Below are 23271 nucleotides of genomic sequence, written 5' to 3'. Positions count from 1 at the left end.
TTTACTTTTTTAGCCGCAACTTTTTCGGCAGCATCAGGCAATGACTGCAGTTCTCCGGGTTCTCCAAAGCCTCTTCCGCGTGCCTAAGGCCCAAGCAGACCACGCAGAATGGGTGAAGGTCCTTTGTGGCAATCAGCGCACCACGCGCGGCCGGGCAGGCCCGTGATAGGCTGTCCCTGGAAGAAGCAGCAGATTTAGAGAGCGACATACCGGTAAAACCTCCGTAAAATCCTTGGCGGGCAGCCATGGAAAGGGAAACAGGTGAGAAGATGCGAGAGCGTGGGCGGCTCATAAGCAAACACAGCAAACCTTAGTGGAAAAACAACTGTCACGCCTGGCGGAGGCTGATCTGGCGATTTGTCCTCCTGCAGACACGTATGTTGAGCAGCATAAATCCAACCGAACTGTGTAAGTGCAGAGATCGCGAGAAGCGAATTTCAACTGGAGAACAGTAGCGCTTGCAGGCGTTATATGCCCTCAGGTAAGGGGGTGGGCCTTAAAAGTCGCCATAATCTTTACTGACATTGTCCGTGATGATTACTGAGATGCACATTCGGACAGGACTACTATCACAGAGAAGCTCTGGTAATACTTACTTTACCCCACCTTTCCATGTTAAACTAGTCCCGTGAGTGTAGAGTGTAGGAACCCATTACCCAGTTACGCATTATTTCTGCATTTTCTGCATAGTTGACGATCATTAAAATTGTAATGGGATGCATTTGTATACATGTTTTCCACCTAAAATAAAAGCTCGATGCAGTTTCTGTCAAAATAAAAGATCACATGTTTATTTCTTTCAAGTATAGAAATTAGGACAAAACTAATTTTGAAAGTTTCCTTTATTTTTCAGTGCATTTGTTTTACAATATTACTGTTGTACTGTGTTCACTGAATATGGGTTCAATCTCTAAATTTTGAACTCTCAAACTGCACCAGTTTGATTAATTTACCATTTAAATGCACAAAATCTTCTTCCGGGGAGGCTTGCCCCCGAACCGGTAAAACAATAATGGCTTTAATGACGTTAAAAAGGAAATAGTCTGAAAAACAGAATATAGAAAATCTTCCATATAGGCCTAGTCCATCTTCGTCACACACACAGCACAGTAGGTGGCAGTATGCACCTTTTCAGTTCATTTGCAACCCACCAATAAATCCATAGAAGAAGAAGAAGAAGAAGAAGAAGTAGAAGAAAAAGAAGAAGAGGTGGTCTTATCTGAAACAGCAACAGCAGAATTGTTAGTTTTTCCGTATGTTTCTGCATTCAGTTTTTAAAATATGACGTGCAGAGAGATAATTGTAAAAGGAGTGCTGATGGCTGTGTTTAATCTTGCTATGTATCTATACTTGGCAGATTATATTCGACGGGAGGTAAGAATAAATCATAATACAGAACAATGAAGCAAACTTTCATACCAGTGTAACAACAACAACAAATAACTTTTAAAAAGCTGCAACACTCGCAAAGCTGCGTGTCCAGAGGGAATCTCAGAACATGTTTAAACATGTGCAATCGGTTAGAGACGGAGTTCTTTCAGGATCATTCTGGCAGTAAAAGCGGTTGAACGGTAAAAAATGTCTTATTGTTGGTGATTTACAACATTCAGTTTGGTGGTATGGTTTCGTTCAGTTTTACAATTAAGTAAGATTAGCTGGACCTACAATAGTCCCCAGGAACCATCAGCATGACATTGAAACAATGACTTGAACTGTAATCTTCTTTAGGTTTTATCCTCTGATTTGTATTCTCACTATTTATTCGCCTCGTGGATGATTTGTATCAATTTCAAATTTATTTTCAACATTTATCCAATTCAACTGAATTATTTGATTGGGCATATTCTGCCCTGTGGGCCCACTTAATACATTTAGATACAGCTGCTTTGATTGTAATGATTTATTTGTCTTTGGTGTCTCACCAAACACCATATCTCATTATCTCACACACTTTCAAACCTCTGGCCAGAGCTTCATACATTTATGTCTGCCTCAGCAGCTTGTGAACAGAATGGGGAATGTATATATTTGGCGTGGAATACCACCAAGTCTGAACAGGAAACAAATCTTTGCAGACGACAGAAGTTATTGAACGTAGACACCCTTGCGACACTGTCTAAACATAAAGATATCAAATATTAACTGTCCGATGTCAGTCGCCATGATATTGGGTTTAACACCACAAACAAAAACCTTCCAAAATTGAATAGATTAAATGTTTTAAAATAATCATATAGACCTAGGCCTGCAGTTGAGAGAGACAATTTAAATTTCTTCAATTTCGCAAATTAAGCATAGCGTGAGTTCTGGCAGGTCACGTTAGTCAAGCTCGCATCAGTGACTCTCAGCTGATACACATCTACCTCTAGGAATACAACGCCTATCTTGGTTGGAGACGAGGGCTCAGGCGTGGCGGCGGCGGCCATCTTGGCCGGAGACGAGGGCTCGGGTGGCTAGGCGAGATGAGACCCTGTAAGGGTGGTCTCGGCGGGACGAGGCCCTGGAAGGGTGGTCTCGGCGGGACGAGGCCCTGGAAGGGTGGTCTCGGCGGGACGAGGCCCTGGAAGGGTGGTCTCGGCGGGACGAGGCCCTGGAAGGGTGGTCTCGGCGGCTGCTGGTGATGGTGGTTGTTTTCTGGATCGGTACGCGACGCTCACCGGTGGCCTGGTGGAAATTGGCCCCGATCCAGAAAAGCTGCTTGAGGATTTCGTCATCGAGGGTGCTAGTGACGGCTCGACAAACAAACTTCTCCGTGAAGGAAAATTATACTGTGTTCTCTTGAGCAATAGCAGCAAATATAGCCCTGTCGACCAATTGGGCTGGTTCGATCTTCTGTCACGGGTGGTTGCAGGAAGACAGACGGAAACGGGGATATATTTCCAACACAATGGTTTAATGGTAATTAAATACAGGACAGCAGAACAGGTAGCAATACACAATAAATACAACGGAGATCAGACAAAGACTGACTGAACAGACTTACATACAAACACAGATGACACTGATTAACAGAACACAGGTAATGCAGCTGAACTCTGGATGATAAGAGATGGCAGGAGAGGGAGGTTGGGTGGGAATTCAGGAACAGAAACAGTTCTAGGAGCAGGAACAGGTCCAGGAACAGGAACAGGTCTTGGGACAGGCTTTGACGTGGTGGTGGCCATCTTGGCCGGAGACAAGGATTTGGGTGGTCTCGGCGGGACGAGACCCTGGAAGGGTGGTCTCGGCGGGACGAGGCCCTGGAAGGATGGTCTTGGTGGGACGAGGTCCTGGAAGGGTGGTCTCGGCAGGACGAGACCCTGGAAGGATGGTCTCGGCGGGACGAGGCCCTGGAAGGATGGTCTCGGCGGGACGAGGCCCTGGAAGGGTGGTCTCGGCGGGACGAGGCCCTGGAAGGATGGTCTTGGTGGGACGAGGTCCTGGAAGGGTGGTCTCGGCAGGACGAGACCCTGGAAGGATGGTCTCGGCGGGACGAGGCCCTGGAAGGATGGTCTCGGCGGGACGAGGCCCTGGAAGGGTGGTCTTGGTGGGACGAGGCCCTGGAAGGGTGGTCTCGGAGGCTGCTGGTGATGGTGGTTGTTTTCTTCATCGGGACGCGACGCTCACTGGCGGCCCGGTGGAAGTTGGCCCCGATCCAGAAAAGCAGCTTGAGGATTTTGTCATCGAGGGTGCTAGTGACGGCTCGACGAACAAACTTCTCTGTGAAGGAAAATAATTCCGTGGTCTCTTGAGCAATAGCAACAAATATAGCCCTGTCGTCCATTTGGGCTGGTCCGATCTTCTGTCACGGGTGGTTGCAGGAAGACAGACGGAAACGAGGATATATTTCCAACACAAGGGTTTAATGGTAATTAAATACAGGACAGCAGAACAGGTAGCAATACACACTAAATACAACGGAGATCGGACAAAGACTGACTGAACAGACTTACATACAAACACAGATGACACTAATTAACAGAACACACACAGGTGATACAGCTGAACTCATAATGACAGTGAAGATGACGCGTGACATGTCCCTATGTTACTATTTATTATCTACATTTTACCTATCGGACAAATTATTTGCCGCCATGGTTTTCAATACCACTGTTATGCCGACGCTGCTTGCCGACCGGATTCTATTCACCAGACTACATCACTATCATCATGTATTAATGAATTAAAGACCTGGCTCAACTGCAATTTTCTCAGTTTGAATCTGACCAAAACAAAAATCTTAATTACTGGTCTACCATCTCTAACAAAAAATATAACTAATACTCTCAGACTTGACCTTGAAGCTACCTCAATTATTCCATCTGCCACGGTCAAAAGCTTGGGTATCACTCTTGATCCTTCACTGACCTTTGACGCTTATATTAGTCCACTCTGTAAAGCTTAATTTTTTCAACTCCGCTGTATTGCCAAACTCCGGCCCTATGTCAGCCCAAAAGACGCTGGGTACATGCGTTCATCACATCTCGCCTCGACTACTGTGATGTTCTTTTTTCTGGACTTCCAGCAATCCAGCTATCTCACGTTTGCAATATATTCAAAACTCTGCCGCAAGATTACTAACTTACACTAAAGAATCTGCTCATATCACTCCAATTCTGTTCAAACTCCACTGGCTACCTATGTTATCCAGTAGGCCAGGGATAGGCAACTCCGGTCCTGGAGGGCCACTGTCCTGCAGAGTTTAGCTCCAACTCTAATTAAACACACCTGAACAAGGCAATTAATGTTTTCAGGATTACTAGATAGATACAGGCAGGTGAGTTGATATCAGTGCTGAAGCTAAACACTGCAGGACAGTGGCCCTCCTGGACCGAAGTTGCCCATCCCTGCTGTAGGCTATTACTTACAAAATTATTCTGCTTACCTTTAAGTCACTCAATGGTCTTGCTCCTTCCTATCTCTCTGACTTACTTTCTCCTTATATTCCCCCTCGAACACTCCGATCTTCTGGCTGTGAACTCCTCTGTGAGCCGAGATTTCGTCTTTCATCTATGGGTGGTAGGTCTTTTTCCGTTATAGCCCTTAAGCTATGGCACTCTCTTCCCCTGGCTCTTAGGACAACAACCAAGCTGCATGATTTTAAGTCTAAACTCAAAACCCATTTGTTTAAACAGTATTATCAGTCATGACACGTTTTCTGAAATATTTTTCATAACTCTGTATTACAGTCATAATGTTAACTTGGGTACCATAAGTCTTTTGCATCTTCAACTGCCCACCTTCCATGCTGTCTATAAATAGTGTTGTTTTTTGTTTTTGTTTGTATTCCAAATGTAATGTGATATGCAACAGCAATCGCTCATTTCTTGGACTGGGTAAATGTCCATTTAGGTGTGAACTGATTGTTTGGTTTGTTCTTTATTGTTATTGTGAAGCGTCCTTGACCTTGGGAAAGGCACTATATAAATTAAACTTATTATTGTTATGTGATGACAGGCAGACAAGTCCAAATGAAAACAAACTAAACAGAACACAACTGTGACACAGCATTATAGACGTTTGTCAATCTATAAATGACCTTGAAAACTAATAAAGCTTTTCTGTTGGTGGATTCAGGCCAGATCAGTTATCTTCCATTTTCACTTGTCCCGCCACAAAAACTGATACATTTAATTTCATATATATTTAATGTACATTTTTTGGTATATGAAATTTTACCTTGGATTTTACCTTTTTGAAATTTAAATCAGCCTAACTCACAAACATATTGTTCAGTACAATAAAAACGAATCTGACATACAGGGTTGTTTGTGGTCAGTCTGATATAACGTGGTCTCATGTTCTCAGGTGTCTATCGAGCTGAACCCAGGACTGAAGCCTCCGTCCATTCTTCCTCCTGATGTCGGTCTGGTTCATGTGCTGGGAAAGGGGCTCAATGACTCGCTTCACTTCATTCTGAGTAATCATGGAGCTCCAGCGCTGCTTCTGGTCCACACAAACAGCCCATGGTCTACACTGCAGGTGGACTGGCCTGAGTTCATCAGCCGCAGTTCTTCAGGCAGCCTGCGGGTGATGCCGGAGAGTAGCGTGGTCTACAGCAGAGCACAAGTGTTGCTTAGAGTGAGTGCAGCTCACCCCCAATTTCCACCAACTGCGGAACGGCTGCGGAGTCAATAGGTTTCCATTAAAGTCAATGTGTGTATTTTCACTGACTGCGGAAAGCCAGGTGTGTTTGATTTGGGTTGGAGATTAACTGTGCAGGACAGTCGATCGGCAGGAGCAGGATTGGGCACCCCTGCACTAAATTGTCTGTTACAGAGGTGTAAAGTCTAGGTTCAGAAAGTAAAAGTCCTCCTCAGTATTTTGTTCCAATCACCTGGATTTGCTAATTAGCACAGTTCTTCAGCCAGAAGATCAGTTGGCTGAGTTCATGGTTATAATAAACCAGAGCCTGTCTACGGAGAGCCTGCCCACTCCCTATTAAGTCCTATTGTACCGAATTTTGGTTGTAGTTCCACCAGAGTTCCACTGGGGGGCGATCGCCCGAGTGCAAAATGAATAGGAGTCTATGGAGCTAGACGGCTAATTTTGTCTCTTTCACCCGATTGCCGCTGAGAAATCTCAGATTTGATTGTAGGTTTTGCAAGTTCAACATGGGTTATAGGTCGAAAATTGAATGAACGAGTACTTATGTCCTTTCGATTTCTTACAGGTTGAGTTGTTGTTGCCCATAACACGCTAGCATTCTGCTAATGAACGCTGATTGGTCAGTGAAGGACTGATTACGACCAGAGATACCGCTTGATGGCATCGTGGCATCCGAAGCGGGACCAGAATGTCTTCTAGCAATAACTCTTCTAGCATGTGTGTTTACCTGTGTCAGTTGTGTTGTGTGTTTACCTGTGTCCGCTGTGTTGTGTGTTTACCTGTGTCCGCTGTGTTGTGTGTTTACCTGTGTCTGCTGTGTTGTGTGTTTACCTGTGTCCGCTGTGTTGTGTGTTTACCTGTGTCAGCTGTGTTGTGTGTTTACCTGTGTCCGCTGTGTTGTGTGTTTACCTGTGTCTGCTGTGTTGTGTGTTTACCTGTGTCAGCTGTGTTGTGTGTTTACCTGTGTCAGCTGTGTTGTGTGTTTACCTGTGTCTGCTGTGTTGTGTGTTTACCTGTGTCAGCTGTGTTGTGTGTTTACCTGTGTCAGCTGTGTTGTGTGTTTACCTGTGTCAGCTGTATTGTGTGTTTACCTGTGTCAGCTGTGTTGTGTGTTTACCTGTGTCCGCTGTGTTGTGTGTTTACCTGTGTCTGCTGTGTTGTGTGTTTACCTGTGTCCGCTGTGTTGTGTGTTTACCTGTGTCCGCTGTGTTGTGTGTTTACCTGTGTCTGCTGTGTTGTGTGTTTACCTGTGTCCGCTGTATTGTGTGTTTACCTGTGTCAGCTGTGTTGTGTGTTTACCTGTGTCTGCTGTGTTGTGTGTTTACCTGTGTCAGCTGTGTTGTGTTTACCTGTGTCCGCTGTGTTGTGTGTTTACCCAACCCGATCTCACGGCAATTCGTACGAATTTTACGAGGTGGCTAATTCGTTTACCTGTGTCTGCTGTGTTGTGTGTTTACCTGTGTCCGCTGTGTTGTGTGTTTACCTGTGTCCGCTGTGTTGTGTGTTTACCTGTGTCCGCTGTGTTGTGTGTTTACCTGTGTCCGCTGTGTTGTGTGTTTACCTGTGTCCGCTGTGTTGTGTGTTTACCTGTGTCCGCTGTGTTGTGTGTTTACCTGTGTCCGCTGTGTTGTGTGTTTACCTGTGTCCGCTGTGTTGTGTGTTTACCTGTGTCTGCTGTGTTGTGCGTTTACCTGTGTCTGCTGTGTTGTGCGTTTACCTGTGTCCGCTGTGTTGTGTGTTTACCTGTGTCCGCTGTGTCGTGTGTTTACCTGTGTCCGCTGTGTCGTGTGTTTACCTGTGTCCGCTGTGTTGTGTGTTTACCTGTGTCCGCTGTGTCGTGTGTACCTGTGTCCGCTGTGTTGTGTGTTTACCTGTGTCCGCTGTGTTGTGTGTTTACCTGTGTCCGCTGTGTTGTGTGTTTACCTGTGTCCGCTGTGTTGTGTGTTTACCTGTGTCCGGTCCGCTGTGTTGTGTGTTTACCTGTGTCCGGTCCGCTGTGTTGTGTGTTTACCTGTGTCCGGTCCGCTGTGTTGTGTGTTTACCTGTGTCCGCTGTGTTGTGTGTTTACCTGTGTCCGCTGTGTTGTGTGTTTACCTGTGTCCGCTGTGTTGTCGATGCCTCGAGAGAAAAGAAAGTGCAGAGCCCGAAAGCACCAAAGTGACTGAAGGATTGCCGTAAAGTAGGATCGATCTCTGCTCGTACGATGTGTATGACGTCTTTGACATTTTAAAATACTTTTTAAAGCAAATAAGTGACTCTAAAAAATCTAACACCCAGCAATGTGTAATTTCTTTGCATCTCCTTTCGAATACAACATTCAAATTACTAGACAAAAAATTATTTTTAAATTATTATCCTGAGAAAAGTGGATTTTGAAGGGTATAGCTCCATAGACCTCCATTCATTCTGCACGCGTCCTGTGAGCGCCCTCATATGGAGCCAGAGTGAAACTGCAACCACTTCAGAAGCCGGAAGTTTACTGAGAGTGGCAGTTCTCCTCATATTAGACATTCTCTGGAATATATGGCAAGACTTTTACTTTCTGACCCCTGGACTTTACACCTCTGTCTGTTACAAGCCTAATCTAACCTTGCCATTGTGTTTCTGGGACATTGATGCCATTAAATGTGGATGGATAGATATATAAGCTATTATAATTATTTATAATGATTATTTATAAACTATTATATAAGGAATACTATTAAAATAATCAAATTTTACAAAATTTGTGTGATTAGTTTTTGAAAACAATATAGGGATATGGTTAACATTAAAGAACAAAAATAAAAAGGTAAAAAATGACCACTGATGTGTGTTTGTGTCTCAGCTGTGGGAGTACAATGACCCACAGACGAAGGCAGAATCCACTTTTTACCCTCCTTACGAGCTCCAGAACTTCACCTGGTCCGACCTGAAGGTTACCCAGTGGGATAACATGGTGACGTTATGCGGCCGTGAGAACACGGAGAGTTTCGCCCGAGGCTCCTTCTGTCTGAAAGTAAGGAGAACTGCAGCTAATAAACGTCAGGTTCTGTGCAGATGTACAGTTTACTCATGTGTGTCTGATCTCTGATGTCAGTTCTCAGCGTTTGGGTCAGCGGGTCATGATAAAGCCTGGCCGAGTCTCCTTCATAATGCGAACTCCTCGCAGCTCCGCATTTGGCTGGACGGTGTGAAGCCACGAGGGAACAACTCCAGATTCAAGCTTGAGCTTCAGTCGGTCGGCAACTCTGGATTCCAGGAGAGAGTCGACGTCTGCAGCTCCATAGATCTGTACACACACTCTATCATTATGAAGGTACAAACGGCATTGTCTCTGATTTTTGGCTGTATCATATTTGATACACACATTTCTAAGGCCTCTAAATGATCAAAACTTTGCTGATAAGCTTGTTACTCTCAATCTAATACATACCTTTTGTCACCTGATTGAGAGTTTAGACTGATTTTTATAAAGTAAACCTAAGAATAACTTTAGTTACTGTCAGTAATATTTCAAGATGAACACTTACTGGCCTTTTCAAGCTTTTGATGAACACTTATTTTTTAATCTGTCAATCATCATTGTATTGCATTGTATGTTTGAAATCTACATAAAACTAAGCATTGAGATATCTTACTAAGACATTATTGGTAGATATGCATTTTATGTGACAATTTTCTGTGCTGTTATAAAGATCTAATTGATTTTTCATTTAAAGTGATCTGAATTCAATATCAGCATCTGCAACACTTTTTTTTTGGCAGTTTTGGCTTCTGAATAAAATAGTTTTTCCTCCATATTCTCACTGTAATCGTACTATATGAGCCATAAAAGCCTGATTTATCAAATATAATACTTGTTACGGCTAGGACATATACAGCAACTTAAAAGATGCAAACAACAAATTCTTCAAACATTAAACCGGTTTATTTACAAAACAAGAAATCAATTATTAAAAAAATAAAAATAAAACTGAGATCTAGTGGAAAAAAAGTGTGCATGGTTACTAAATGTGCATATTCTCTCGGCACTAAAAATAAATAGGGAAAATAAATATGAGGGGAAAATCCTTGAAGCCTGCAGCCCTTCGCTTCCTCCGGGGATGCCCTGCTGTGACGTCGAGCCGCAGGTCGTACAGCCACCAGCAGCGTCTGTGCGAGACGATCCTGCGGCTCCAGCCTCTGATTCCATCGCTCCATCTCGGCTCGTCGACCTGTCAGCTCCGCCTTGCTTCCTCCCACCTTCGGCTCCACCGGAGACACTCAGCCTTGCGGCTCCACCAGGTTCCCTCGTCCCATCGGCTCCCCCTTATGCTGCGTTCACACCAAATGCGAATAGAGCGTCAAATTCGCGTCTAGTTTGACGCTTGAACATTTTGAATGCATTTGAATGTAAAAAGCAAGCGTTTGAAGCAAAATTGACGCGCGTCCGAGGCGAAATCCGCTACTTGTGGGAGGGGCAAGTGCTAGGCGGTGGTCTGTTTGCAAGAAAGGCCGCGAAATTTAAAAATACTACTGTGATTGTGTCACGAAATGTAGTTTTAAGAGTTGTTCAGTCGAGAATATAGTTGTTTAAAGCTCAAATCTGTGGTATATTTATAAAGATAGCGCCTATTTAAAAAATTAATCTGACGCACAATCTATAGCTTCGGTTCTATTATATGAAACATATAAGTTAAAATACATGAATGACTCGTTATAACGTTTGTCAAACAACTTCTTTAATTATGTGAGTTTTTCTTCATCTCATTCAGAAATGTATGACTGCAAGTGTTCAGTGTCACATTTATAGTTAAAGGCCGTGTTGCAGGTTAAATTTTTCAACGAATTTGTGCAATTTGCTTGTTGGTAATGAACATTTAAACTGTTATCCATTGTATTTTATGTTGTTGGGTATCACAAAACGGAATATAATACGAAAAAGTAGGTGCTATCTTACAGCGGCAACGATTCTCCTTTCCGCCACAATGCATTGCATGACGTCACCTTGGGGAGAGAGTTTACCAAAGCCCGCCTGGAGAGCGTTGAGAGTGACTAGAGAGACGAGTAGTAGACGAGAGTATTCAGATTATAGAACATGATCATTGGCTATACAACACATCTATAGTCACCTATAATTGTTTAAGTTGGTTCATAAGACTGTCACAGTGTCTGGTGGTCCCTGGGTTTAACATTAGAGGTCTCAGTTTTCACGGTGTCTAGGCATTTTCACTACATTTCCCATAATCCTGTCTGTCACTGATTGTTCATTTCCTTCAGCTGTTTCTCGTCACCTTGTTTGCACTTGTGTATATATACCCTGTCTGTTTCAGTGTTTGTCACGGAGTCCTTGTTTAATGTCCCCACACTTCCGTTCCTGTTACTGTTCATGTCTTGTGTCTTTGGATTGATTTCATGGTATTTGACCCCTGCCTGGACTGATCGTGAGTACGGATTCCCCTAATAAATATTACATTTGGATCTCTCTCTCCTGTGTGTGTTCCGTGACAGAAGGACTCCGTCACCTAGAGATCCAGCATTATGGGGTACCGTATCCTCCCTCCTACCACGGAGAAAGAGAGTATGGGGCGTGTCCAAAATTTGATGAGCTTTCGTCAGCAGGGCCTGCCGGTGGGTTGCATAGCTCAGTCATTTTGGACGCTCTCGAGGGGAATGGGATATAATGAGGCAGCATTAAAAGGAATTTTTAATACCTGTCTTGATGACCCATTGCCGGAGTGGGAAATGAAGGGTCTGGAAGTCTTGGACTTTTGGGGTTTTACCAGATACCTTGAGCATCGGAGTCAGTGGGATACAGCAGTCACGTCTGGGTCTCCTGAGAAGATGACCGACACACCTGAGCCGGTGAGTGGAACTTCCCCTGAGGCGGTGGGCTCGACGCTACCGTCTTGCCATCGTAGGCGGAGAAGGAGGAAGCACGTCACGTCTGCCCAGCCAGAGATGGTTCAAGCCACGTCTGCCCAGTCGGAGACAGATCGGGAGATGCCCATTCTCATGGCCGGGTCACTGATCGGCTATTTAGAGCGTTTAGCTCGGATCCTGGAAACGCCCCTTAGACCTTCAGTCTCTGCTGTTCCAGAGCCGGAGCCAGTGTCTGCTGTTCCAGAGCCGGAGCCAGTGTCTGCTGTTCCTGAGTCGGGTCTGGTGGTTCCGATTTCGGTGGTCCGGAGACGGAAGAGGAGAAGGAGAAAGGCCTCTTCAACGGACCGTCCGGTGGTTCCTAACCCAGAGACCATCCCAGAGGTGACTGCCATCCCTGACGCGCCGGTTAGGCATGCTGCTCTGCCGGCCCCGCCCGAGCTGCTCGCCCTGCCGGCCCCGATCCAGCATCACGTCACGCCCGCCGAGCCTGAGCTTCACGTCAAGCCTGCCGAGCCTGTTCCTGAGCCGGTGCCCGTGCCTGTTCCTGAGCCGGTGCCCGTGTCTGTTCCTGAGCCGGTGCCCGTGTCTGTTCCTGAGCCGGTGCCCGTGTCTGTTCCTGAGCCGGTGCCCGTGTCTGTTCCTGAGCCGGTGCCCGTGTCTGTTCCTGAGCCGGTGCCCGTGTCTGTTCCTGAGCCGGTGCCCGTGTCTGTTCCTGAGCCGGTGCCCGTGTCTGTTCCTGAGCCGGTGCCCGTGTCTGTTCCTAAACCGGTGCCCGTGTCTGTTCCTGAGCCGGTGCCCGTGTCTGTTCCTGAGCCGGTGCCCGTGTCTGTTCCTGAGCCGGTGCCCGTGTCTGTTCCTGAGCCGGTGCCCGTGTCTGTTCCTGAGCCGGTGCCGGTTGCAGTTCCTGAGCCGGTGGTGTCTGTTGCAGGTCCTGAGCCGGTGGTGTCTGTTGCAGTTCCTGAGCCGGTGGTGTCTGTTGCAGTTCCTGAGCCGGTGGTGTCTGTTGCAGTTCCTGAGCCGGTGGTGTCTGTTGCAGTTCCTGAGCCGGTGGTGTCTGTTGCAGTTCCTGAGCCGGTGGTGTCTGTTGCAGTTCCTGAGCCGGTGGTGTCTGTTGCAGTTCCTGAGCCGGTGGTGTCTGTTACAGTTCCTGAGCCGGTGGTGTCTGTTGCAGTTCCTGAGCCGGTGGTGTCTGTTGCAGTTCCTGAGCCGGTGGTGTCTGTTGCAGTTCCTGAGCCGGTGGTGTCTGTTGCAGTTCCTGAGCCGGTGGTGTCTGTTCCAGTTCCTGAGCCGGTGGTGTCTGTGACTGTTCCTGAGACAGGGTCTGTCTCTGTTCCGCCTTGGTCTTCACCGCCATGGCCGCCCGAGTGGTCGGCTTCACCCTGGTCGCCTCCGCCATGGCCGCCCGATTGCTCGTCTTCACCCTGGTCATCTCCGCCGTGGCCGCCCGAGGGGTCTTCTCCGCCATGGTCGCCCGAGGGGTCTTCACCGCCGTGGCCGCCCGAGGGGTCTTCACCGCCGTGGCCGCCCGAGGGGTCTTCACCGCCCTGGCCGCCCGATGGATTGTCTGTTTCGCCCTGGCCGTCGCTTAAGCCGTTCCCCCTTGTTCCTGTTCCCCTCCATGGACCTGGCCCCCCATCCCACCCCCTGATCCTCCACCTTTCCACCTCCCGCCTGGACTCTTGTTTTGTTTGTTTCTTGTGGTCTTGGAGCGTCTGGTAGCCGCTCCGTAGAGGGGAGGTTATGTCACAGTGTCTGGTGGTTCCCTGGGTTTAACATTAGAGGTCTCAGTTTTCACGGTGTCTAGGCATTTTCACTACATTTCCCATAATCCTGTCTGTCACTGATTGTTCATTTCCTTCAGCTGTTTCTCGTCACCTTGTTTGCACTTGTGTATATATACCCTGTCTGTTTCAGTGTTTGTCACGGAGTCCTTGTTTAATGTCCCCACACTTCCGTTCCTGTTACTGTTCATGTCTTGTGTCTTTGGATTGATTTCATGGTATTTGACCCCTGCCTGGACTGATCGTGAGTACGGATTCCCCTAATAAATATTGCATTTGGATCTCTCTCTCCTGTGTGTGTTCCGTGACAAAGACTTAGTGAAAAAAGTAAATAAACAACATACTCGTGCGTGCTGGCTTGAAGGGGACCATGATCCTGCCTGAAATGTGTGTATGCTATCTTCAGCACAAACGGATTCAGGCAGCATGCATTCAGCATTCAGTCACATCTGGACGCGGGGTGAGCTCCTCGACCAGCGACTAAAACACACTCACTGCCCTACAGCACAAGCTTTCCAACGCAGTTTCCACGGGACGGCACCGCCCGCACAAGCACCTGCCAAACACCGCGACAGACACGCGGCGGCTACGTTTGCAACAACATTTTCACCAGAGGAAGAGAAACGCTTAGAAACGCCCATATAGCTAGCATGAAGCCTTCTATTTATAGATGACAAAGACAAAGATTACCAGTACTATGACAAAGGTTACCGGTACTTATCTGAACTAACGTCTTTATATTTCACTATAAAGAAAACGTTGATTTTTCACTCTGTGCTATTCAATGACAGTAAAAAAAATATGTGTCCTTATCTCATTGCTGCGTTGCTAAATGATAGCAACTCACCAGGACACTTCACCAACTCTCCACTCATTCTCCTCGGACCATGCATTTCATTGGCTTTGACGGCTACCTTTCCTCCCATTCTTCCCAACGTGACGTCATCACCGAATTGCGTAAAAAAAACCCTGTTAATACCAAAAAGTGTAAAAAAACTGGTATTTAAGACCATTTTTGAGACATTTTAAAAATGATATACATATCTTGACTGATTTATGTACCCATTAATCGACAGTGGTGGTTAACCTGCAACATGGCCTTTAACATATAGCTGAACAATGTCATTCCTTCTTTCATGCAGACATTTAGTCGTATTACAAAATCATTTATTGAGGCCAAACATTTAAAATGACATTATAAACTGAAAAGTGGGCCTGCCCCCGTTTATCACGTCACTTCACCACGTGACAACAGCAAACAGGCTCCTGATTGGTTAACGTGGTGCGAATTGACGGCAAAGTGAAAATTTTTCAACTCGGGCATCAGAAGTGAATTTGCGTCAAACGCGTGAATGCACAAAGCACCACTCGCATGTACCGCGTCAGACGCTCAATTCGCGTCATTCGAGCGAACTGGACGTGCGAATGAGGCGAATTCGTGTCTACCGTGCTGCGCTAAATGCCTCATTCGCGCAATAGGACCTCCAGACGCACGTAAACGCGTCTTTACATTGACTTAACATTGAAATCACTCGCGGCAGACGCTCTATTCGCGTTTGGTGTGAACGCAGCATTAGTCAGCCGTCACTCCAATTCCGCCTCGGACTTACGGGGTCTGCTGTGCTCCGTCCCTCCACCCCTACGGCTGCAGCGGGTTCCTCCTTCCCTTCGGCGTCACCTCTGTCCTCTGTCACACCGGCTCCGCCTCAGCCCTCAGGGACTCTGTCTCTGCCTCCAATGCTTGTCGCTGCGCCATCGCCTAGGTCTGCAGCACCAGCGATGCCGCTCAGCTCCACCGGGCCTCCGTCTGCACCTGGGGATCCATCAGCCTCGTCTCCTGGGGTCGTCCCCCAGCTGTCGTCAGCCAAAACACCATTTTGGCTCCTCTCTCCCTCGACTCCACCCTGGGCTGTCGGCACTGGTGAGCTCTGGGTCTTCACCTTCCGATCCCTTCTCCCGTCTCCCCTCTTCCCTCCCATCCATCGATGCTCCTACCAGCTTTTCCTCCATGGAGCCTCTGCCTGTTTGTGCCAGACCTTCGCCCACTCATCTTCACCAGCCCTTCGCCTACTCCCCCAAAACCCCCGTCCTCGTCTCCTGTCTGTTTGATTACGGCGCAAGTTCGGGCCTTCGTAAAGGGGGGCGTTCTGTCACACTTATGTTCAGTTAGTTTCACTTTCATGGACTTTTAGTTTGTTTAGCCGCGTTTCCACCGCAGGAACTTTCCCCAGGAACTAGGAACTTTGGGCTGGTACTCGGTGTGTTTACACCGCAGGAATTATGAAGTTCCGGGTAAATATTTCCCCCTCCGAAAGTCCCTGCTGGTGAGGTAGTGCTTTTTCAAAGTTCAGGAACTTTCGGGGGCGGGGCTTGTGCGCTGAACATGCTGATTGTTCACGCCGCATTTTGATTGGATGACTCCACACAGCATTCTATTTTAACCGCCATTTTTAAAAAATCTATTGGAATTAAAAAAAAATTTAAAACCCACCGCTGGACCGATGACGAGGTTCAGGCTTTATTAAGCGTATTTGTGGAAGAGGACATTTTCTGCGCGTTCGTCCCAGCCGTCTCACGGTCAATGTCCGCATCGTCTAATTTTATATCTAGCATTACGAGCTTTCTGAACACGCTTTAGTATCAGTGCTCGTCTCTTTTCTGCCGTTTTGTTAATTACCTCGTTAGTAAACCAATACATCACAAACAACTGCAGCACAGTTTGAATCTCCTCCATACTTATTATCAATGTGGCATTCAAAACTGATGTCCGTCGCAGACTGGGAGGAGCGGTCGCGCGCAGTTTATAATCTTCCTGGTACTTTAGACCGCGGTGTAAACGCAGAGAGCAAGCGGTCTGGGGCAAAAAAACTTCCTGGGACAAATTGTTCCGGGTAATTTCGGTGGAAACGCGGCTTTTGTCTTCAGTCATAAGTTTCATTGGTTCTCATTGCCTGCCACTCGTCAGTAACCATGGACATTCATTCATCACAGCTGTTCATCATTTAGTTAATCACCATTATTGATTATTTTTGTGTATTTAAGTTCGTCACCTTGACACAAGTTCGTCAGTGTTTGTCCGGTTTGCACCGTGTAACAGTTTTCCAGTTACCGATATACCAGTAGTCCTCTCAGTGCAGCATTGTCATTACTCACCTACATTGTAAATATCACTGTTTTCACTTACTGTATGCTCATACACAAAATATACCATCATTTAAAGCTCAATAGCATTTGAAAAGTGTTCATGCAGGTGTCAGGCATAATTTTATTTTAAGTTATTCAAATAAATATGAGTTCATGCAGGACTGCATGTCGCTGTGAGGGGAAGTTATTCTGATTTAAGATTACGAATGCACATTAATTTAACAAAATAATGATGTGCGTGGATAAATCAATTAGAATAAACTCTGCAATAGGTCTATTCCATTAAAATGCTCATGTCCGGTTTGTCCTGTGGTCCTCTCTCAGATGTCACAGTGGGTCTCGTTCCCGATCAACAGCAGCGGTGTGTGGGGTTACAGTCAGTGGAAACCCACGGCGTATCTTAAGCCCGAGCCCGAGTTTAAGGACTCCACAACCTGCCGACACTCAGAGCTGGTGTCCGTGAGCCAGATCCCTCCATCCGGTCTGGTCAAGGCCTATTTCAAAGAGGATTCTCCGGGCTACGGGCTGAACGTCAGCTTTGGGGTCACTGGAGACCCGTTTTACGAGTCCACCGAATACATCAGCTGGTGAGTGAGACACTTTCACAATATTTACATTAAATATTAAGCTATTTTTAAATCATCATTTACTTTTTTTACCCATACTGGTCTAATTTGACCACGATTTGGTCATCTGAGACAAAATTTAGAAATTAAAATAGTCCTATAATCTGAAAAAAATCTGAATCAAAATCTGTAGTCTTTGATTGCTGATTTGACATGTTGACCGACAGACGATTAATGAGTATTGAGTTCAGATTTGACCTCGGATTAAATTCTGGCATTGTCAGAAGATTTGACGAACATTCCTCCTAGGATGATGGTCAAATCAAATACCAAGAGCGCAAAACCTTTGGATTTAGAGACTCCACATTTGCTATGGTGACTGTTCAGACTGTCCTCTATCAGTGTGCCAAATTTCACAACTTTCCTGCAAGCGGTTAAATGGGCCAAATTTTGTGAAGATATGTCAAATTGTTTAAAAGATATCGCAATGTATGTTGAAATTCAAAATGGTGGAAATTATGAATATCTGACAAACTGTTCAAAAGTTATCAGCAAAAATAGCAAATTTTCAGATCTCATGACCTGTAGGTGGCACTGTTTCCAAATTGGGCATGGACCCTAGGACCATGGTTGCAATAAAGTGTACTTAAGTTTGCAAACTCATACCTTTTAAACAAAGATGAATTAAAAAAAACATATGGGTAACACTTTATAATAACTGCACCCTATTAATCATTAGTTAAGCATTAGTAAACAGTTAATTCATAATTTATAAAGCATAAATAGACATTAATAAGCAGTTTATAAATACAGCTATACATGCTTTATTCTTGATTTATAAGCATATCTATAATGTGTTTAATAATTGTATTGTCATACTTTATTAATGATCAATTTATCATTTCTAAATGAAGTATAGCATTATTTACAAACCAATCATTTAGGAGTTGTCAGTGATGCATAAGGTCACTTAGAAAGTGTAAGTAAATGTGGTTAATTCATGTAGTTATAAAGCATTTAGTAGTGGTCAGGTAACTATTTTTGTGAGCTCATCTAAAACGAGGACTAGTTATGCCTTGTAAAGCATTTATAAAGGTGAAAATTAAGACCATAATGTTTGATGATCTGGCCAAGAGGAAGCATACAAATTAAATATAGTAGTAGTGGACCAAGAACTGATCCTTGAGGTACACCATGGGAGATACCGACAGAGCAAGATTTGCATTTGTTAATTCAAACACATTATTGCCTATCCGAGAGATATTAAGTTATTTCAAGTTACACTGAAGGATATTACCAGTGATACCAATAGCAGACAGATAAGAATGACAAGTACTGAATGTTAAACAGTGTCAAACACTGTCCTCAGGTCCAGGAGAACGTCTCCGGTTACCTAACGTAACCACTGACAGGGGCTATCTGACTATAAAGAGATATAATTCAGGCCCACTGATATAATCCAGTCCCCTAAAAAAAAGACTAAAGTACATCTGCTCACATTTAAATGGTTTAAAAGTGAAGTAGGTTTCCTGAACACGCCCCTTGTCAGTCAAACAGATAGCCACGCCCCCAAACTCACATGATTGGTTGAATCAGCTGACAGGCTCTGCTCAATCAAACTGATTAATGTTCTGACAGTGTCAAATTACCAATGACTGATTTAGTGACTCTGAATGTTTGAACACCACAACCAACAGCTTTAAAACATTAATAAACCATACTTCATTTTGAACACAGTATTTACAGTTTGATGTGTTTTGTCTGTTTAAATAAGGTTTGTCTGAACTCTCTCTGTGTTTTATTCCACAGGACTGTTGTAATGGGCATGGGCGAACCTCTGGTCATATCATTCCTGTTCATCTTTATCATCATAGTCGTTGAACTGGCAATCGTTATTTCAATGGAAGTGTGTAGTTGTATCTGCAGGAGGATGTGTTCGTCAGGCTACCAGTCAATCGACTGAGACGTTATGGCACAAGCCCCGCCCCTAATGCAATCAGTGATGAGGTTACTGACCCCCAATAGACGGTTAGATTGATAACGTGCTCATTACTGATGACTGGATGAGGATGTCTGAATGTATGGGGGTCGAATTGTTGCATTATTCCAAATAAATAGATTGAGATTCACGAACAAATGTAAAGAGATTTACAAAAATGTGCAAAAATTCATCTGGCTCAAATAGGAAGTGTAAGGCCCATAAAATTGCTACAGTAAAAGTGTTAAAATGTTTAGTAAAAGTTAGACCATCTGTGTGTCAAGCCAAGCCACCTTTTTTTATGAGTTTTTGAAAATGCCAGAGAAACAGCGCTTTAGCCTAAATCTCTGTTATGGGAACAACGCTTTATGGAAGCGTCACGTTATTCAAGATGGCACTGAAAAGCATCAATAAGTAGCTGACTAATGAATAACTGTTCAATCTCGTGATAAATACGTGAGTTTGTGTAATAGTGAAATTACTGTCACACGACAGCCAACAGCGTTTCCCACTTCTTCAGGCAAGGAGTTTTAATATCGCATATGATCACATCCGTCTACATCTGACAATCTACAAAGTAATTAAAACTAGTATTTTAAACAGTATTACAATTCCCTTTGTTTGTGGAGAAGATATACGTGGGTTATTTTTAAACATGTGACGTGTTTTTGCTTTCCAAGAGATATCGTGCATTTAAAAGTGAAATGCGCAGCACACAAGCGATATGCATGCATTTATCCGTTAAAATAATTGATCACACACATAATAATAGTTTATAATAGACTTAATCGTTTTTGATGGTAAAAGTAATGTACAGCATCTAAGGCTAAATGCAAAGACTTATTTTTCAGCATTACAAGATGTTTATTTGCACCATCCACTCCATACACACGGTTGCTGAGGCTCGAGCTGTTACATCACGGATGGTTATTGGCCTCATATTTGGTATTCTACATTATATTTATGTCCTATAGCTATTTGAAATAATACCCTGCTCATTCAAGGGCGCACATTTATTGCATGAACACATAATGTAAGTGTCTAAAATGTATGCACACAGTGAATCCGATGAATTATGAATGATAAATGAAATTTAACTTAATGTCATTAAACTGAATGTACGAAGGAAACTGCTGAAATAACTACGACATTAATAACACTGAAATAAGTCTATCTATTAATCAGATGCCCATTAAAGTTGCGCTTGTTACTGTAGCAACAGTAGATGGTGCGACTGACCAATCAGAATCAAGTATTCCACAGAGCCGTGTAATCAAGTTAATAATAATATCAATAATAAAAATGGACAAAATGTTGTTTTTGTCCTCACTCTCTGACCCCCTTCGCTGTCTACTCTAGATCCACAGCCCTGCCATATCGGTATCGGCCGATATGTGTTCATTTTTAATATCATCATTATTGTCCAAATAAGAAAATTAGGCCAATATATTAAAGACGAAAAATATTTCCTTCAGCTACAACTCTTTAGATGCAATCTGGTCCCCATGATGGTTTCAATCGCTTGAAATGTGATTGGAATCACTTCAAAAAGTACAATATAGTGCAATCTGTACAGTACACATTTGTTATATTACATAAAATTATGATATTTTATAAGAGAATGTTATGAATTCTTTGTGTGCCTGTGTTTTATAGTGTTGTTACAAGCGCATCCACCGAGTTTCATCTCCGTGACTAGCACAGTAAAGTCATTTGTGCTTTCACAATTTTGTGAAATTGTATGTTGTACGGTAATTTTGAATATATATATATATATATATATACTTGATTATATCATATAGGATGTGTTTGGATAAGTTAACACGGTAGCAAAGTGCTCTGTTTACAATCTTTAGCTTCAGGTACCCAGTGGAGGATCTTCAACAACAACCTCAGTGTGTTACTTTAAGTGAACAACCATACATTTCTGTTGTTTTATTTTATATTTAATGTTAGAAACAATTATAATCACTTCATAGATATACATTTAGCTTCAGCGTATGCAATGGAGGGTTTAAGGATTTTCAATAACAATCTAAGTGTTTTACTGTAACAACCATACATTTGAGTTGTTTCAATTTTGTATTTGTTCATAATCATTAGTCATTTATATAGTTGCCATTGGATTTATTTTTTATAATTTGTTTTTATATTTTATATCAGGCCTACTTATTATCTTACTTATTTCCTCACTCTCGCAATGCTTGCTGTTGTTGTTTAGTCTGACGCTTGTGTGTGTTCAAGGTCTGTTGTTTTCATGATTCGGATAGGACAGTGTCTCTATTTCAAGCATTTTAACATCGCAGGACGATGTTGTGTCCATTGTTTTTGATTGGGTATAATAACACTTTATGGATTTTTACTATTCAGACGATGAACTCTGAGAATGGAAACATGTTCAACTAAGATTATTCAATAAACTTTGCTCTTTTAATCATCACTTCGTCGTCTCCTGCTTCCTACTCGTCTCTGGCTTTCAGTCAAACTCTCAGGCTGATAGAAAACTTGATCTCCTGGCAGGGATTCGGCACCCGGGGTCGAATCTAATATATCGGATATTTCTGACGTGGAGATATATCTGATTCCGATCTAACATTTTGGGACAATCTAACAGAATATAATACATTTTTCGGTAACACTTTACTTAAAGCCCTTATGAATAACACATTATAAAGGTTTTTATAAACATTATAATACATTATATCTTTTCATAAATAATTGTAACCAAAGTTCAACTGTATATATTTGCAGATTGTTTGTTTGTCATGTGTTTTAATGAATTTTACTTTCTAAAGGTGCGTTCATTGAATAGATAAGTATTATAGTGTTTTATAACTGTGGTTACAAATATTCATGAGACCATACAATGCTTTATAAGGTGCATTACAAATAACCACTGCATTAAAAATAATTCTATAATGCATTATACATAAGGACTTTAAGCAAAGTGTCACCAAATTTTCATATGGGTGCATCCCTTGTTTTGAGAAACAAATGACCAAAACCTGTGGAGGTTCTCAGGGATTCTGACTTTAGGAGGTTTAGGGTCAACTTTGGATCAACTCAAACTCATCTTGTGCATAATTTATTCATAAACATTTAAACATTGTATAAAAACGGAAACATCAGATTCTAGACACAGATGAAGTTATAGGCAGGACAAATGTGAGTTTCATCCTTTGATCTCCTCAAGAGGGCACTCCTCTACTCCTGTGCTTTTCCTTCTGCTGCAACACTTTAGATGCATTTTAATGAATGTCAGGTAATATGCAATATATATTTAAAAATATTAAAAATATTTTAAAAAAAATAAAAAAATGTATTTCACTTAAATAATTACAGATAAAAAACCCCGAAAGATTCTTTTTATTTTTTTTGCTGAGTTTCGGTCCAGTGTAGCTCATATAGTTCAGGAAAAGGAAACCGAGATGGTCAGGGCAGGAAATGGGTCGTAATGCGGGGGACAGAGTTCAAATTGGTTAGATGTTTTGGGGAAATTAAGGGATTTCTGAATTTTATTATTTCCATATCCTACGAAAACAATACGAATTCAGCCCCAAAAAAACAAAAACAAAAATATGGCGCAATAAAATTGCATGATTGGATGCAATCTGTATGCAAACACCCACGCGATCTGCAGTGTCTGAAGTGGGCTGGTGTGTTACAATATATTCGGTTCCTGAAATATTTGGTTCCAATGGGTGGAGCTTCAGAATATTCATGTGACCATATCGTGGGTGGCGCGACCAATACTACAGGTGAGTGGAACAGTGCCTCAGATCATTCTCTGAGTGAATGTGAACTGTTCACATTTTGTAAATAATTTTTTTTTTTTTTACCATGTGTTTCTTACTGTGTGTTTACCTGA

General features: G+C 43.6%; 1 protein-coding gene across 2 annotated transcripts; it reads left to right on the top strand.

The window, feature by feature from the left end:
• Positions 1 to 1161: 1161 nt before the first annotated feature.
• LOC307009386 (glycosylated lysosomal membrane protein-like) lies at positions 1162 to 21839 on the top strand. 2 transcript variants are annotated; one of them, XM_079633099.1, is made up of 6 exons: positions 1162 to 1374; positions 5791 to 6063; positions 8918 to 9088; positions 9170 to 9388; positions 17184 to 17446; positions 19235 to 21839. In XM_079633099.1, exons 1-6 carry the CDS (start codon positions 1282 to 1284, stop codon positions 19386 to 19388), a joined length of 1173 nt encoding a protein of 390 aa, XP_079489225.1. In that variant the 5' UTR covers positions 1162 to 1281; the 3' UTR covers positions 19389 to 21839. The 2 variants fall into 2 exon arrangements, with proteins under 2 accessions (XP_079489225.1, XP_079489224.1); XM_079633098.1 differs by lacking the exon at positions 1162 to 1374 and adding an exon at positions 4779 to 5001 and having other exon boundaries at positions 19235 to 19530.
• The last annotated feature ends 1432 nt before the right edge of the window (positions 21840 to 23271 follow it).

Source organism: Phoxinus phoxinus (assembly GCF_949152265.1).
Source record: "Phoxinus phoxinus genome assembly, chromosome: 13".
In the NCBI taxonomy this organism is placed as follows: domain Eukaryota; kingdom Metazoa; phylum Chordata; class Actinopteri; order Cypriniformes; family Leuciscidae; genus Phoxinus; species Phoxinus phoxinus.
The sequence above is the reverse complement of the archived record's forward strand: the minus strand, read 5'-3'. Positions and strand labels throughout refer to the sequence as shown.

Bases quoted from the DNA above. Each gene is read 5' to 3' on its own strand.
- LOC307009386 (XM_079633098.1), top strand. From the start codon at position 4,882: ATGGTCTTGCTCCTTCCTATCTCTCTGACTTACTTTCTCCTTATATTC. The intron at 9,089-9,169 runs GTAAGGAGAACT...CTCTGATGTCAG, and splicing joins GAGGCTCCTTCTGTCTGAAA to TTCTCAGCGTTTGGGTCAGC. The intron at 17,447-19,234 runs GTGAGTGAGACA...TTTATTCCACAG, and splicing joins TCCACCGAATACATCAGCTG to GACTGTTGTAATGGGCATGG.